At 36.0% G+C, this 18,745-nt stretch overlaps 1 protein-coding gene across 4 annotated transcripts in view; it reads left to right on the forward strand.

The window, feature by feature from the left end:
* LOC133522214 (E3 ubiquitin-protein ligase RBBP6) overlaps nucleotides 1-16,561 on the forward strand; it is a 48,901-nt gene extending 32,340 nt beyond the window's left edge. For all 4 annotated transcript variants that reach the window (XM_061857457.1, XM_061857458.1, XM_061857459.1 and 1 more), the window contains one exon: nucleotides 13,518-16,561. In XM_061857457.1, coding sequence (XP_061713441.1) covers nucleotides 13,518-16,365 — 2,848 coding nt within the window. In that variant the 3' untranslated portion in view covers nucleotides 16,366-16,561. The remainder of the gene's footprint in view (nucleotides 1-13,517) is intronic.
* Nucleotides 16,562-18,745: the final 2,184 nt, after the last annotated feature.

Genomic DNA, 18,745 nt, shown 5'->3' on the forward strand with positions numbered 1-18,745 from the left:
TTTATAATTAATGGTGGAATTCTTCTCAATTTGGCTTATTTATTTCCAAACTTTGATTTCTCTCAAAAATTCTAAACTAAATAGATTTACTATACAAGCAAATGTTGAAAATAAAGGACTTTATCATGAAAAACAACCGCTAAACATTATCGATTCATGAAGTAATATCCCCGCATTAGTCTGTACGAGTAGTCTTTTATACATGCCAACGGCGCGCATGGCTCGTCTTTAGTTCAGACTGACAAATACTGGTTTACGCACGAGCTAAGTAATAATAGCGTCTGGGTCAACGGCATAAGCGCTTGCCGGTACGTAAACTTTATAAACGTAAGATTAGAGACGCGCATCGTGTGTAAATTTACATACTTACCGGAGCGTTTTCGGAGAAAAATAACAGGTGGATTGAATTATTTCAAAGAATAAAAAACAGTAATATTTAATCAGTCATTTATTAATGGAATATAAAATACATAACATATTAACATTCGGTAAACATTAATCTACTAATTTCCGCATTTTACATAATTTCCAAAAACTGGATCGACAAAAAAAATTGGTTCATCATAGAATCTGGTTACAAATTTTCACGAGAATCGGTTGAAAATTGCGAGAACATCCGGACATACAAAAAGCAAATCGAGTTAAAATGTAGACCTCCGCTGTCGCTGCGGTCAATAATTTATTCGGCAAATAAACCGAAATGGTCGATTTACTTGTCTGACTCATTTACTGAAGAAGCTGCCTAAACTTTATCTATAACTATGCCTCTCTCTCTCTCTCTCGACATACATATACCAACAATGACAATAATTGGCGATTAAATATTTGAACGATTAAATAAAACCAGATTCGTGAAATCATATTTATTTAAAAAAATTGCACATCGATTGAACTTTCCCATCCCTAGCTGTCTTTTATACATGCCTACGGCGACAGTGACACCGAAAAACGTAGAAATTATAAGCATATTTTTTAAATCCTTTATTATGAAACAATGGATTCATATAGCTGCTTAAAAAGTAAATGTATGAAAAAACAAAGGGTCAACAAATTGACATGAGTACAAAAGAGTTTCCAATTTCTATTATTTTACCATTTAGTAAGCGGTTGAAACTTTGTCTTGTATACAAGACGACGGCGCGAGTGAATCGTACTGTCGTTGTCTTGTATACCGCACAACGGCGGCCAAAGGGTTAATAACAACGCAGATGTAGATCAGTTGCTCCTATCGTCATGCGGTATGCAATATTTTATTCTCTGCTTGTTAAATATTCCTAAAAGCCCGCGTACCTACTCATTTAATTATAGAAATTCTAAACCTTATATTTTAGATCTCGGGAGGCTTTCAAATCTTGCCGAGCCCTTTTGCCTGGTGTAAGCGCGTTATGGTTAGCTTGCAATATTTTGTAAATACTTTGTAAATACACAATAGTATAAGTATAATGTATAATATAAATCTGCTTACATGATTGTGATATTATTAACTGTGATGAAAACTTAATAAACTATTTACATTTTAAAGCTCGAGTTTTATTTGTATAGCTTATTGTTAAGTTAGAATGTAAGGTTTATTTGTATATAATATTATTGTTATATTTGTAAATGGTTAACTATTGTGTGATTTCTCCAGCGAATCTTTTTTTTTTGTTAGGCCTTTTACCTGTCAGTACCAAAATATTACTTGTTCAGGCATTAGTATTACCCGTTATTGTAGCGTTGTAATTGCCACAAACAAAAAATAATATCTGAAGACATCTATCTATAATCAGATCAAAACTGCTTATTGCCGTCGAAGAAACCATAACAATACCACTATGCGACGTCATCGTCCGGCTAGGTTAGTATGAAATAGTTGATAGATTCATTAGATCATAATGAGTAGGTAATGTATGATTGGCATCATCATCGTTCGTCGCATTCGTTTTTCGTTTATTTCATATTTCGTGTCATTCTGTATTCGTCACATCTTCTGCAGCATCATCATTCTTCATTTAAGTTATCTGAATCTGCTGATATCCTACAATTATTATTTATGGAGCTCCCACATTACTTAGTATGGTCATAAGTTTTGAAACAATGTAACTCAAATAGTTCAATTACTGAAATGTTATACGATTATACTTAGTCAGATCATAAGTTCTATCGCAAAAGTTTTGACTGATAAAATGTAATACAAAGCTTTTAATAAAAAAAGTTAGCCATAACTTTAACGCTTGTTTTATACTGATCAAAATGTAATATAATTAGTTTAAAATTTAGATTCCGACTTTATTTACTACTTGCTTACTTCGGGATTGTCGTTAGACGCGATAAGGTACGCGGCTGGATTGTAAAAATAATACTTCACAAAAGGGAGTTAAAATTAGTGTCACATTAGTAAAATAGGTACAATTGTTTATTTGTATGAACCTACTTTATTCGAGCATAATTCCGTCACCCGCGTTTTGTTCTCGGACAAGTCTGTACTTCAGCTTAATACCCTTCAAATGTAGGGTAGGTACCTTTCAATAACACGCTTAGATATCATTGCCATACAACAACTAGGTATTACATTTGGGTACAACATGTATTGTATTGCGGGCATTTTTCTCTGTCACTCTAATTACGTCTCAGAGAGAGTAAAAGAGAAAGATCCCGCAATTTGCGAATTTCGGTTTTCGCGGTAGGCCCCCAGATCTGCTTAAAACGCAGTCCGACTAATTCGCGTTATGATAAAACTTCATTTGAAATTCGCTATTCGTCTAAATCGCTATTGACCTATTACTTATATTACCTATTTCGCAATATGTCCCAAACGCAGTAAGCCTAAGTAGCTGTTTGTCCATTTCGCGATACGCCTAATTTCCCGTGAGTAGCTCGATCTACACCCAAGTGTAATGTTTTCAGGGAAGTCACAATTAGTCAATAGGTAGGTTAGGTTCGTTAGGTAGCTTCAGAGGGCCTAACGCGAACCACGTTCGACGTGTTGCCTCCCTGTCACACTTTCGTACGAATTTGCAAGTGCGACAGAGATGCAACACGTCGAACGTGGTTCGCGGTAGGCCCTCAGATGCCCGAAGGGCAAACTACCCAGAAACAGTGGCGGTACTTCCATACAAGCCCAAAAGCCGGGCTTGCCTTAGTTGCCTTACCGAAATTACGTAGTGATAAGATCAATATAGATTAATTTTAAACCACGCGCCAAAAGAACTCGTATTATTGAATTCAAGCCACCGCGGCGCGAGCGTGTTGCAAATTTTTGCCGTGGCGCCTCGTCCACGCGAAAGAAATCTATCCTGATCCTGCTCGCACTCGTCGGCTTGCAACCGGGCTACTTTTTCGTCCCGCTCTAGGCCCTCTAGCCTAAAAACTGCCATATAACGAATGTAACTATTTGTTGGTATGTATAGCAATCTTATACGGCGAATTAAGCCGGGCTTTTAGTGTGAAGTTAGCTGCATAATTCTGCACTAAAAGTTGTTTTTATATGGAAGCCATTTTTCTGTCAAAAAGGCAAATTTATCAAAGTTAAAACAGCACCGAACTCCCTCAATCTGAAGTCAATTAGAAAAATGTTAGCCTTTGTGAAAAGACAATGTAATAAGACTAAGATATAATTTGGATTATCCAATTAAGAATAAGAAAAATATAGTTACAGTTCGTGTCATCCACGATGACGCGCAGAGTTGTTAAATCTAACCTATTATAACATGATATTACGAGTCAAGGCACGCGTCGTCGTGAATGACACGATCTGTGCGAAGGAATAATGGTACTAAATGTCGCAGACATTCTATTTTTATTATGAAATTTGATATCCACAAACTATTTAAAAAAAGTACTGTTTGAAATTACACATTCATTTAAAAGGTTTACCATATCAATATCATGCATGGCCGGATTTCATCCTGTACAGTGTTTAAATCCAAATTAGAAGTAAAATAATCGAAACCTCTCAACCACTATAAAAAATACGACGCAAAACCTACGCATCTAAAGTGCCTGACGAAGACTGGTTTTCCAGTTGGTTCAGTTGTACAGAAAATGTATTTCAATTGAAAGAGCGATTAAGTTTTTGACAATTCAGGAACTATCAATAGTAGGTACAGTCAGCATCAAAAGTAGCAGATGAAACAACGCGCCAAAATATCTGATATTCCGGATAACTTCCAAATATAGACAATTCTCTAAAAATCACCTTCAAAACTATATCTTTTACCGTCTAAATTGGTCTACATATAGAACTACTTTTAATGCTGACTGTACCCCTATTATTATGATTTATGATCTTTAATCTACTAATTGCAGGTAATATTTTTTTTACTTTTACTTCAGGCTAGCCTGCTTAGCGTACGTACCAATCCTTAACACTCCGTAGCTTAGCGTTTCATCACTTTAACCACTCTTCCATATTCCTGCGACAGTGACAGTTGCGTTTCGTTCGCTATGGAGCGTTAACGAAATGGCACATTAGCTACGCATCCTGTAAGTAGATGTTTTTTATAGCTACAAATAACAGTACATTGTGCAACGAGGGAGGTGAGTGAAATATTTCAAACGAGGCTTTAGATTCACGACAGCCGCAGGCTGACGTGAATTAAAGACTCGAATTTGAAATATTCTTACCCCCTGAGTTAGAAAAAACAAAATTAAGCGAAACAATTCTTAAATGGGACTCCCTCTGGTCGCATAACGACTTCTGTCATATTTTTGATTGTCATAACACTATGCATAAAATTGTAAGTCATAAAAATCTTTAGTCAGAATTATTCCTGAGCATAACAGGGTTTTTTTCATAATTTTCAATAGTCATAAATTTAATTGGCATAAAATTTTAGGTTAGATTCATTAGGTATGCACAAAAAATATATGACAACTGACAACTGATAATGTATGTCATCAAATATTATGGCTAAAAATGGATGACACAATATAATATGACTTTTCATTTGAATGCGCACTGATGATTATGACACAAGTTGTTATGCGTATCAAAGATATGACTTAAACTTTTATTCAACCCAATATGCACCCCCTAGCAGGATAGTTAGTAGTATCAAATATTTTACTCAATTTTAATTTATTTTAATTTTATTTTATAATAATTTTTTTTTAGCTTTAATAATGTTTTGGAACATAATAATTTCCTCATAGGTGATGTGAAAAGCAGTATGTGTCACATGGTAGCAAAATTATGTCCACCTTGGGTGTTAACACTTCTATCCCTCACTACGCTCAGGTTTTTATTTTAGAATATCTCGCTACGCTCGGGATTCAATTGTAGAACCCTTGCTAAGATTAAATTACGCCCTCGCCGTAAATATTTCATTTTGCTCCCTTGTGACACAATCTACTTTTCTCAATTATACGCTCCCAAACTTAGTTCTAAATAAAATATCGAAAAAGAAAGGGAAAGTTTAGAATCAATAACTCTGTGCTCTTCTAGATGTTAACTTGAATTAACTATAGTTATTATTATGACTATAACATTTATTACTAGCGAGTTATTAGATCCATAGTGGTGACTATTGAGCATTAGTACAAATACCCATTAGGTCTGAACGGTTAGAGCAAATAATTTTAGGACAAACATTATTGGGGATTGTGAGGAAGACTTGTCTGGTATAGAGGTATAAGTTTCGAGAAACTCTTGTGTGAGCTGGAGTTCCAACCCACAACTTCCGGTTTGATGATCCATCCATGATGAGTTATGCTCGGTGTAGGGGTTTTTAGTTGCTCGTCTGTCACAATAGGCAGACTTGAGAGAGGATTGATTTTTGCAGACACTATGTACATAACAAGCAAAAGAAGTATTCGCAGCACTTACGTATTTCTCTTAAGAAAGATGTCTTCCAAATTTGAGGCTTTATCTGTATTGTTAAAAAAAAATTTCATTAAAAATGGTTATTAAGTTTTGAAATACCGTTTTGTTTACATATATGTATTAAAAACTGCTTGGACCCACTGTTAAAAAGTCAGAGGGTGTGGTGGGAGACATATTTACAACTTTCGGAGCGATAATTTCTAGTAAATAAAAATTTACCAAAAATGTTTTTCCCCAAACCTTTGTTCGTCTTGTAAGACCTATCCAATGACTACTTACTTAAGGACAATGACCATCTCCACTTTAATTATACAATAATTGGGTAGACTAAAACCGTGTCCAACTAATAAAGTTGTGTAATTATTATTAAAATTCTGTAAGTTGCATCAAAAACTACACCTTAGCTTTACCTTTAACATTTTAATACTACGTCGGTGGCAAACAAGCATACGGCCCGCCTGACTACGTATAAGTATTAAAAACTGCTCGGTTGGACCTCAGTGTCATTCCAGCCGAGTCAAAATTAGAGCATGATAAATAGTACATTACTACAGAGGCCGGGACAAAAGGGGTTGCCGGCCAAGCGAAGCGAGGCTGGATAGGTCTGAGGCGGGCAACCCCATATTTCCCGCCGAGGTATGTATGTATAGTTCTCAAACATGCAATGAAATAACATAAAAAACAAAGTTTTATTTTTAAAGAAATTATAAGTAAACAAGACAAAACTAAAACTAACGTGTGTGTATTACTATTTCGCTCTATTTTAAGTCGGTTTTAATAGAAAACAAATACTTCATACATTTATATTTATTATCATGTTACTTCAAAAAAGTACGAAAGCACGTTTCTGAACGAACCTTTAGAATTTTAATTTGTTGCAAACAAAATGAAATTATAACCTCTTCTCAATCTCAATAATCAATCAGAACTCAATAGCAATAGGTACTTGTCGCTAGATATGTAGATTCGAGAGTTTTACAATTTATAAAATTGTCATAAGTAACCATATATTTCGCCTTGATTTTGCCGGCAGCATTTTCTGTGTAGCCAATTCTGCTTCGGCTCTTAATTCACCCCAGTGCAATCAATAATCATTTCTTCGTTGGTAGTTTCGTCCGAACTGATATAACAAAACAAGATTACAAACAACAAAATTAAATCCAATAAAACAGAATTACAGCGAAAAATTATCAAGTTTCCCGCCAAATCTTTTTTTTCTATACGGTTAGAGACACGTTTGAGTAGACATTTTTACCGCTACCTAATATTTAGATGAAATATTAATATTTCAATGTGTATGTGTATAGTTCAGAAAAAAATTGAAAATAATGTGTTATTTGTTATGTTCATGTGAATTTATTATGTAAATAAAACTGCACTAAGTACATACCAAATAGTTTATTGTTTTTTTTTTAATACGCATAGTGGCTGAATGTCATGATGCCTGTGCCACAAATGTATGTGGAATGGAGTTTTTCGGCCTAGGCCTGCAAGATTTGTATGAAATTCCATTAATTACCTCTTGTCCTAGCCGCACCTGAAACGTCATACTTCGCAGCCTATTATAAGGAACATAACATCAATATTTCATTGCATGTTTGAGAAAAGAATATAACAGCATCGGGAACAACATTATTGGAATAGTGAAAACCGGCTAACTGCTAGTTGAATTCGTGCCCTAAGGAATTTATATTCAGAAAAAAAAAAACGCCTGCGAGATACCAGTCCCTTTACGTACCGTATAAGGAAACGAACTCAAAATGTGCATCAAATTACTTTGCCACTCGTGTGGATAAAATGAAACTTTCTCATCAGTTTTTGAACAATCAAGATTTTTTCCGAACACGAACTGGTGTGGTAAAAATACTTTTCGAAACTTTTTTCTACTTGAGATAGACATACTAGCTACTTCAAGCGCTGAAATCTGTGAAATAAGGCAAACATACCACATTAAAAACACTAACGAACTACCTCAATCTACAGACAGTTAGAAAAATCTTATTTATTGCGAAAAGGCAATGTATAATATATATTATAATGAGGTGTAATTTGCATTATCCAATTAAGAGTAGAAAAAATGTTTTTAACAGGAAACTTGGTAAAGACTGTCAGAAGACTTTAGAAAAAACAATTTAGGTACTGTGGAGTATATATTGATCACAGTCACAGGCGTTACGTTATGTTTGTAATTTTAGTATGTAGTTTGATATTTACAAATTATTAAAAAAGTGCTGCTTAAAAATGCACATTAATTTAAAAGATTTAACTTATCATGCATGGTCGGATTTTATCGTGTATAGATCGTGTCAATTACGACGACGCGTCCCTCGACTCGTAATGTCATATTATTAAGAGGATACGGGAGCTAATATCACTAATGGAAGCGGCTCCTAAAACTTGTGCGATAAGGACAACGCCAGGTTAGGCGAGAACTCCCTCGTAAAATTCTCAAAAAACGATGATTCGTACTCGACTATTTCCTCCTCCAAAACTTAACCACATGTAACGAAATTTTGAGATCTAAATGGTAATTAATTTTTTTTTTCAGTTTTGAATACCATGCTTCTCTTTGCTGCCTAGTAAATTAGGCCGTTTTTTGCGAATATTTGAAGTGCACTTAGAAATAAAAATATCAAAAAAGCAAAACATTCCGACACAGATGGTAATAATAATAATCTGTGTTGAAAAAATAATTGGTCTAGCTTCAAAACCCATGGAGGAAACAGTCGAGGACGTTTGTATGGAGAAATTACCTACCACTCTGTTGCCTCTTAAAGGTTAGATTTGACAAATCGACGACATTGTGGATGACACGAACTATAAAGTCTTTATGCATATTTTTAATTCAATACTGTGGTGCGGGTTGTCGTTGGATGAGCCTTTTAACCCTTTGAACGCCACGCTTATCGTGCGCATCGCGTCATCGTGGACCTTGTACGAATGCACTAAGGTCGATATTGAGCTGTAGCCGCGCGCGGGAAATGACGTCTTTGGCGGTCAAAGGGAAAGAATAGGGGCGTTCCAAACTATTTTTTAGGGTTGCGTACTTTCGTAGTCAATAAGGAACTGTCCGTCTCGAAAATAAAAACTAAAAATAGATTGTCTCCCCTACATGTGATGTGGAATTGTATTTTTGTGTATTAATAGGGGTCTTCAAAAACTATTTTGTGGTAATGCAATAAATATTTTCGGAAATAATCTATCTGAAACGAAAAGAAAAATGCGTCCTCCTCTCCCTCAAATATTGAATCGTGTTTACAAAAATATGAATAAAATAAATAAGTATAATGAAAGTAAACTTAATAAAAACTTCCAATAAAAAATATTTCGAACATGATCGGTTAAGCCGTTTTTGAGTTTTTGCAAAAATTCAGACGTAAGTGTTGCGAAGATACTGCAGTTTGCTAGTTATGCCCGTATTACAAACAAAAATCCCCATTTTAAGTCTATCTATTCTGACAGACGGGCAACGTTACTAAACCACGGAAAACTACACTGAGCATGGCCTGACAAGGGATAAGTTTTCCTTTGAAGTCAAAGTCAATATATTCTTTATTAGGGTTCCGTAGTCAACTAGGAAACCTTATAGTTTCCATGTCCGTCTGTCTGTCTGTCTGTCTGTCTGTCCGAGGCTTTGCTTCGTGGTCGTTAGTGCTAGAAAGCTGAAATTTGGCATGGATATATAAATCAATAAAGCCGACAAAGTCGTACAATAAAATCTAAAAATTTAATTTTTTTTAGTTTACCTCCCCTACACGTAAAGTGGGGGTGAATTTTTTTTTCGCTTCAACCCTAGAGTGTGGGGAAGGTGAAGGGGTCCAACGATACCGGAAAGGTCTTTCAAAACTAATTAAACTAAACTAAGGGGTTTTCAAGAAACATTTTTTGATAAACTGAATATATTCGGAGATAATCGCTCCGAAAGAAAAAATAAATGTGTCCCCCCCCTCTAACTTTTGAACCATAGGTCCAAAAAATATGAAAAAAATCGTGGAAGTAGAGCTTAAGAAAGACATTAAATGAAAACTATAGCGGACATGATCAGTTTAGCTGTTTTCGAGTTATCGCAAAAAGTTTTTCCTTCATAGTAAAAAGACTTACTTTAATTAGGTACTGATTATGCAAATTTGCCTAGTTATTTAACTCTGGTGAAAGGTACCGTTTCATCCTGAGCTCCAGTTTAGCTTATTGTGATGGAAGAGTAACTACGGAACCCTACACTGAGCGTGGCCCGACATGCTCTTGGCCGGTTTTTCAAATAGGCCTAGCAACAAGCACTTTTAAATCGTCAAATTGTATACTAATTCGTCAAATTTGTACTAATGATGAGTGTTTTTTTTTTCATTTTTGCACAATAAAGAGTTTTACTACTACTAAATGATTCGTTTCAAGTAAATGTTTTTGACGTTCGCCATGCGTCATTTCGTTTTTATATTGATGCCGCCTGATGCCAACGATTTTTAAGCACAGGGCTGTTATTTCACAGTACCTACTTATGTAGGTACATACAGTGGCCTTAGGTATAGAATATAATCATTTATTGCATGTCACAAACCATGTACATAAGTACTTACCAACGTTCTGTGCGTGTGTTTCTAAAATTTGCGTACCAAGGAAGCCGTTTCCGACGAAAAAGCGCATGACATGATCGTAGCCGGTAATAATCAAGCTATATTATTGAACAAAACTCTTTACTTACATTCATACGATTAATAATTAGAAGTGAACATACATATGAACCGGCCAAAATATTAACCCTTTTTTAGTTCGTAGCGGCAAAATATTTGCCATCATACTTAAAACAAAAACGCATCTCTACTATAGGAATTACGGTTCGAAATCGAATGACTAGAAAGGAATGTCAAATGGTTAAAGGGTTAACTCTCCTTTTGCTTTACGATTATGTCATACGATAGTCCCAAAGCAGATGATTTTCAGACGAATTAGTTCCGGCTTGTACAACGGGTAAGTTTGATGTCTCGCCGCGGGTACAGTTAGCATCAATAGTAGCGGAGCAAGAACGACGTGCCAAAAGTGTCTGCTACACTCTAATGGTGCATTCCCATCTGTGCCCGCCCCCTGACGTAGTGGTTTCTTTCTATATTTTTTTATTATACTCATGTCGATTTTGATAGTTGCTACGTTTAACAGTTATAATTCCAATGAATGAATTACAAATCATATAATGTATCTACTTGACGCGGTTCAGCATTAAATCATTTATATCATCAATAAGAAAATGTGTTTACTGGTTCCATCATAACAACTACCTAGTTAAAACAAATATAGAGTTATGTAGTATATTTTGATCACTATTTTGGTATTATAACAAGACAGGTTGCACCGTATCGTATCAGCAAAGACAAGCCTTAGCTTCGTCGGGCGCCATAAATACGCGATTTAATTTGTTATTCTGTATCGTTTCGGTAATCATATTGTGTGTGTTTCCATCAAACGCTTGTAGCCTACCTACTTGCCTAGTTATAATACTAAAATAGTGAACAAATCTAATACATAACTCTATACTTGTTACAGGTAATTGTTATTAAGGAACCATTAGAGTCAGACCAAGATAAGTTGGCAGCGATTTTGACAGCCCAGACAGTGCAAGTGTTAATTGAAACGTTAAACTTCTATAAAATTATTACGTTTACTTAACACTTGCACAGGCTGGGCTATCAAAATCGTTTCCAACTTGGCTTGGTCTGACACAAAACACTTTCTGACATTTATAATGTAGGTAAACTAGCAACCCGGCTTCGCACGGGCTACACAAAAAACCTTAACAAATTATACACCTAAACCTTCCTCTATTTTTATTTCACGAATTGGAATTTAACTGTTCAATATACCTAGTCAGTCACTAAGCTATAAATAAGCAGCACTATGCTTTTTCAGTATATTATAACACTCGTGCTTTTTCATTATATTATCCGACTGAGTTAAGAAGGTAACTGATTGCTAATAATATGCATGGAAACGGAGCCTTCTTAATTTGCTCGAGTAATACATTTTTTTTAACCAACTGTTAGGTGTTTCAAATGTTAGTTCAAAGAGGTTTTATCACACCAAACATAATTTATAGATTAATTATCTCGTAAATTTCATTAATGAATAAACATAACATTTTATCGATTTGATCTCCATCCGTCGAATAGAAATACGAAAATATTAGCTTTTTTACATTTTTGTAATTGGCTGTTTTGTCGATTTCTTTCGCGCCTTTGCCTTGCGCGCGCATTGGAATCGTGCGTAAAAAATATAACGCGCCAGCCATTTTCCGTATTTGTTATAAAAGTTGAATACTTTTGCATGTTTTTAGTTTACGAAAATGTCATTTTCAAGCATTGAAGATGAACATATAAAATTGACGCTGCCAGTAATACTAATAGAGGCAAGAGCCGAGATCGATAGCTTTTTACCAATAATTGGCGGCATATGAAACTTTTGTTAAATGGAAAATCAGCAAAAACGCCCAGTCTTTCTTGGAAAACGTGTTGGTAGCTTACTTCAATGAACTGGTGAATAAGTGCTTACAAGCCCAGCTCGCTTTGGTGCAAATATTCGATGTTAAAACTGTAAGCCACCATTTTGAAAATTGTAGGTACTTTAATTGTTTTGACAAAATAAATTTAATTTATAAATTTTGTTTTTCCTCGCAAGTGTGATGAAAAACGTCGTATGAGACGCGTGTGCTATGGCCATTACACACATCGGCTTTCTTATTGCGCGCTCGCTTGCAGCTCGCGCGCACAATATCACCTCGCGTGTGATGACCAACTTAGCACACTTGTATCATAATGTACTATTAACGTTGATCATCGTTTATTGTGCATGGTGCTTTTTTTTAAAATTCAGAATTAAGGTTCGCGTTAACCCTTTCAAGGCAAAAGTATGGTATCTACGCATTGCTACGAGGTATTTCGTGGTATGAAAGCTACGAGCGCACGGGAGTTTCAGTTAAAAAATATATATTCAAGTTAATAAATAATAAATAAATAATAGTCGTAATATAACAATTAGACCAGTAGGTTTGATTCGTGAGGCAATTTTCATTCGTTGATTAGTGACGAAGAGAGCAGTTTGAAATCACTGATGCGAGGTCATACCGTATTTTATATAAGGTTAACAAATTAGTTACCAATATTTATACTCCTGATAGTTACTCGGCGCCTGGAGCAGGAAATATTATAGGTTTTATAATGATTTTTGGAGAAAATTGGAAAACTAAATTGCTACGTAAAAACACCCTGTTCATGAGATAATTAAATGAGACCTCATTGAACGCATTCTAGAACCTCTTCTATCTAAATTTTAACTGGCCACTTCACGTTGATAAATGAAAAGACACGTTGATTATGACATTTAAGACAAACAATTGTTGACATAGCAGAAAGTGTTATAGGTAAAAAACTTAAGTAAGTCACCTGTTGTATGTAGTTGTGACGTGTTCGAATAGACAATACATGTTTAAAAGACACACACAAACAAAACAAATGATTAATGATTAGCACATGATGATTATTTTTAGATTGAATAATTTTTTGTTCGGTAAATGAAAACAAAAAAATCACATGAAAAGTTTTATATATTTCTATTTAAAGTTAATTGTTTTAATGTAAACTATCCATCCGCCTCTTAAAATATCGGTAACTAATTTGTTAGCACCTTTATATTTTAAGGGTTTTATCTCATATGCCTTATTTTTTCTCAGATATGGACCAAGAAACAATGGCCCTCCGCCAATGTATCCTAACATGGGGCCAAAACCCATTCCACCATTATCGAGTATTCCTATTCAGGAACCGCCTCCAGGGTATCGCGGTCGATATGACGGCCCGCCTTTTGAAGACATACCTCCTGGACTTGAACCTCCAGTGCCTGGATTTGAGCCTTCGCCTTTCGAAAAACCACCTTATGCCCCACCTGGACCAATTGATCGTGAGAGGATGCCGCCATCTAATTATCGAGATCCTTACAGAGCACCTTTTGTAGAAGGTCCCCCAGGGTACAGGGATATGCCGATGCCGCCTGCGCAAAACGAAATTCCCGTTCACGTAGGCGATCCACCTCGATACCGTGACAACTATAGAGGCCCCGGACCGTACCGTGACCAGGGCCCGATGCCGTACAGAGACGGACCACCTTTCCGTGAAGTGGGCCAGGCCCCACCATTCCGTGAACCTGGTTTTAGAGGAGGACCGCCGGCGCCCTTTAGGGAAAATTTTAGGAATGCTCCATTTAGGGAAGGTGGTTTTCGAGACAATCCACCACATGGTTTTCGTGAAGGTCCTGTACCGTTCAGGCCGCCGAGTGTTGACCCAAGAGAACCACCTCCTGCGACTTACCATGATCCAGCTTTCCGTGATGGTTTTAGAGATGAAAACAATCCGGGAAGAGAAATGCGTCCTGGTTATAGACCGGGGGTTCGTAACAGAGGCCCTTCAAGACGCAATCCTAACTTTGAGCAGGATAGACATAGAGAACCAGATGGTCGTGATAGGGAACGCTATGGGGATATTAGGGATCCCGCTGAAAGATCGCGTGATATGGAGAAAAGAGACAGACTCCGTGAAGACCGACCTCGTGAAGAACGGTCTCGTGGTGATAGACCTCGTGATCACGAAAGGAACCGAGAATATGAAAAGGAGAGAGAACGTGATCATGAAAGAGCTACACCCGAGAAAAAAGTTCGTGGGTCACCTAAACGTAATCGTGACACACGCGATAAGCGGCGAAGCGAATCTAGAGGTCGCTCTCGTGATCGAGACCGCGATGGAAAGCGAGATAAGAAAGAAGAGAGACTTCGGGATAAAACGTCTTCCGAAAGAGCTAAAGAGCACAAAGAAAAGGAAAAGAAATTAAGGGATAAGGAAAGAAAGAAAAAGAAGAGAGAAAAAGAGAGAGAAAAAGAAATAGACAAAAAGAAAAAACGAGAGAAAAAGGATAAAAAAGACAGGGATATCGTTAAAAAAGAGGACAAGGAAGATAAAGACGAAGACGAAGTTGAAAAATCTAAAAATATAGATGACGCCGTAGACGAGCAAAATAAAGTTGATAGTGATAATGTTGCCGATGAAAACAACAAGATAAACAATGAACTTGGTGAAAACAAGGTAGAGGAAAAACTTGACTCTCCGACGGGAGTAGTAAAAGACGAACCTCAAAATGATTTATATGGCGATGAACCTGCAGAAGCAATAGATAAAGAAATAATACAGAATTACGTTAAAACTGAAGATAAGGAAGGCGGTAAAGAGGAAGCTACTGAGAGTAACGTTGATCCAGGACCCAAAGAAGAACCTTTTGATGGAATTGAATTACAAATTACTGCAGACGAATTAGATTTGAAAGCAGATATAGAAGGTACAACCGAAAAGGAAATGTTGGCGCCTCTACCCGAGCTATCAAAATGGGAAGTTGATGATGACAATGCTGAAAGGAAAGAACCGGGTGAAATAACCTCGCCCGATGAAGAGGATTCGGGTAAAGTAACTTCAGAAGTTCTGAAGCGTGCTGAAAATGCCATATTTGCTAAGGCAATTCATTCCCTCAGACCAATCGAAATAAAAAAAATAAGTAGCGATAGAGTCAAACTATATGACGATGCCGCACAGGCGAAAGGTTCCATGAATAATATTCAAATTACCGTTCCGGTAGCAGATCCGGTACATAGATCTATAGAAATAAACGATAAAACCAAGAAGAGAACATCGAAAACTCCTCCACCTAGATTGTCTGTAAAAGAACGATTAGGTGGTAAAGTGGATGACATACGTAGATCGAGAGAACCACGTGTTGTGCATAGTACAGTAGAGCGAGTAAAATCTCGGTCTAAAACACCTAAAAAGGAACAACCGTATCGTAGAGTAACTGTTGATAGAGATAGAAGTAAAAAGCCGGATTCAGTCAGCAGAATAGAATCAAAAGGGGAGAAGCCTCGTCTGATAGCGGACGCCAGGGGGTTGCAAGAGAAATTTTCAAGTCGTAGTCCAAATCGTGATAAAAAACGAAAAGACATTGATAAAGGTGGAAGGGAGTCTAAAAAGATAAAGTCTGAACCAGGTGTCGATTCTCGCAGTCAAGAGAAAGGTACGTCTAGTACCGTAAAAACGACTGCTGAACGAGAGAGAAAGAAGTCCACCTTGGACGAAGCACACTTTGAGCCTGATTACGACGAGACAGTAGAGTCTGATCATGAAGGAAAAGATGATGCTGTCGGTAAAAAGCGCGAACGGTCGATGTCACAAACTGTAACCAGTGAAGTGAAAAAACCTAAACTAGAAGAAGAAACAATCAAACTAGATTTAGCTAACGTTAAAAAGAAACCTGATACCGAAAGTGAATCGTCAAGTGACTCTGATACATCGTCATCATCCTCTTCAGATACCCGTAAACGTAAGAAGAAAAAGAAGCGTAGTAGCAAGAAAAAGAAGAAACGAGCCGCTAGCGACAGTGATAGCGATTCTGACTCCGATTCTGATGACCACAAGAAAAAGAAAAAGAAACGTAAGCATAAGAAGAAGTCTAGTAAGAAAAAGAAAAAATCTAAGCATAAGTAAGTGCTACCGATACGCAAGCTTAATTTTAACATTATGTTCCTTTTATTTTGTTCTCACAATAATTAAGATTTTTATGGGAACATTATCTTTACAATTTCTACAGTAGGTACCTACTCCATAAAAAATGCACTTACTTCATAGTTGTAAAATGTAATAAACAAACTATTAAATAATAAACATATTCTGATGGTATCAAGTGTGTTGTTTTATTTCGTATATCGAAATATAGATGACAACCAAAACTCACATAGTGAACCGTAATTTTTTATATAGTTCGTTTTGGTTGTCACCTGACGATAAAATGTTGTGTAAGCTTGAAGTCACGAACATGGTGGAATACGTACAGTAGCGGAAAATAATCTACCATATTTGTGGTTTTTTAAGTATTTTTTTATGAGAACGACTAAGGCTGCCTAAACGATTATCATGTGAAAGTCCTTTAGATGGAGAGTTAAATCATATAATCATAATCATAATCGTTTATTGCACCATGGTAAAAAAGTAAGTTGTTACAAAATAATAGTATCTAATAGGGTATGGCAAACATTTGCTTAAATAAAGCATTAAAAAAAACTACAAACTAGCTTTACAATTTTAGAAGATCAAAACTATCTTACTTAATAAAACTATCAGTTAGAAAATCGGTTACTGAATATGCTTTTTCAGCAAGGAACGATTTCAACTTCTTGGCATACGTATACGTAGTGACCCTTTCCTCTGCTTTTAAATAATTGGGGAGGTGATTACAATATTTTATTGCTGCATAATGAGGGTTTGTGCGGTATATTTCTAATTTTGGCGCGGGTGATAAAAAAATAAAAAAAGATTAAAAAGCATTTATTTCGGACAAGATCCATAGGTAATACAAAAACACAAAACAACAAACAATCAAAATATTTACATATAAATTACAAAAAATAAAATAAAAATAAATAAATATTATAGGACATTATTACACAAATTGACTAAGTCCCACAGTAAGCTCAATAAGGCTTGTGTTGAGGGTACTTAGACAACGATATATATAATATATAAATATTTAAAATATGAATTAAATTAAATTAAAAATCCGGATAAATTAAATTAACATTATTCATTACATTAAATCAAGATTATCAATTAAACTACATTAAAATTATCAAATAAATTAAATTAAAATTATCAATTACATTATATTAAACTAATTACTTCTCGCAGTTGGCATGTGGCGCGTGAGATTTCGCCCAGTTGACAAATATCGGGCAGTCATGGGCCCCTGCGACCGCGCTCAAGAGCCTGTTGGGGCTACCACGAACACGACGCATCAGGGACGCAACGCGTTTGCGCATAATGGCATGAAAATCGTCCGTGTATGCCTCCGCGAACATCCCCGACGCACTGCAGTACCGTGGCAGCCCCATCAGCATCCTGAACGCGTTATTGTAGAGGACGCGCAGCGCACTATAGGCTTTTTTCGTGCAGTTGATCCACAGGCTGCAAGTGTAAAAAGTTTGGCAATACGATCTGAACAAGGTTATTTTAATACTTGTTGTGCATTTTGCAAAGATTTTACATGTACGAAATCTACACATTTGGGTTCGTCTCTAAAAACTGGTCAGTGATTTTAATTTTAAACTAATTATAGTTAACACAAAAGTTATGTCCAGTAAACCAGTTTTTTGACCTAAAATTGTTCAACTTTGATGCCAAATATCTCGAAGACAGTGAACTTTGAAGTGAATATGGTATATTATACTGCTTACAGCCCTTGCTGACAATATGATAAGCTACAAAAAACATTAGAAAACTAGGGATTCCAATCGAAAATCAAGTATTTACATTTTTAGAAGTGACATTTGGAACTGCTGATGATGAACAGAACGAAACTCTTCAACGGTGCATAGTTCACGTTTGGCAATTTATTCTCTTTGCATGTTTGTCAAGCAGTTAGGTTTTCAAGGCACAGTTTTATATTTCTATCCTATTTTGTTTTTTTAATAATTATCTGGTGCTTTATTTCATGCATGGTGTGAAATAATTTACCTTAAATACAGTCGAATACCCTATTGCGGGTATCTTACCAGTCAACCATAGGGTAAATCTGAAATGTGTCAAGGTGGGTGCAGTGACAAAAAAAAACAAGTTACCTCCTTTCCTACATAATTAGGCGTAGGACGCTGTCTTTTTAATTTCATTGTATGAAATCCATAATCTACAATAATCGTTCTTTCACCGGTCTCCCTCATAGACCTCGTTTTTTTTTCTTAAAAATTATGATAGAATGGTAACTACGAAACTCTACACTTAGCATGGCCCGACATGCTATTGGCCGATTTTTAAACTTAGTAGCGGCTCACAAAAATACACCCGTGTTCTTCTAAATCCCATTCAAATATAAGTA

The sequence above is a fragment of the Cydia pomonella genome, chromosome 10, assembly GCF_033807575.1.
Source record: "Cydia pomonella isolate Wapato2018A chromosome 10, ilCydPomo1, whole genome shotgun sequence".
In the NCBI taxonomy this organism is placed as follows: Eukaryota; Metazoa; Arthropoda; class Insecta; order Lepidoptera; family Tortricidae; genus Cydia; species Cydia pomonella.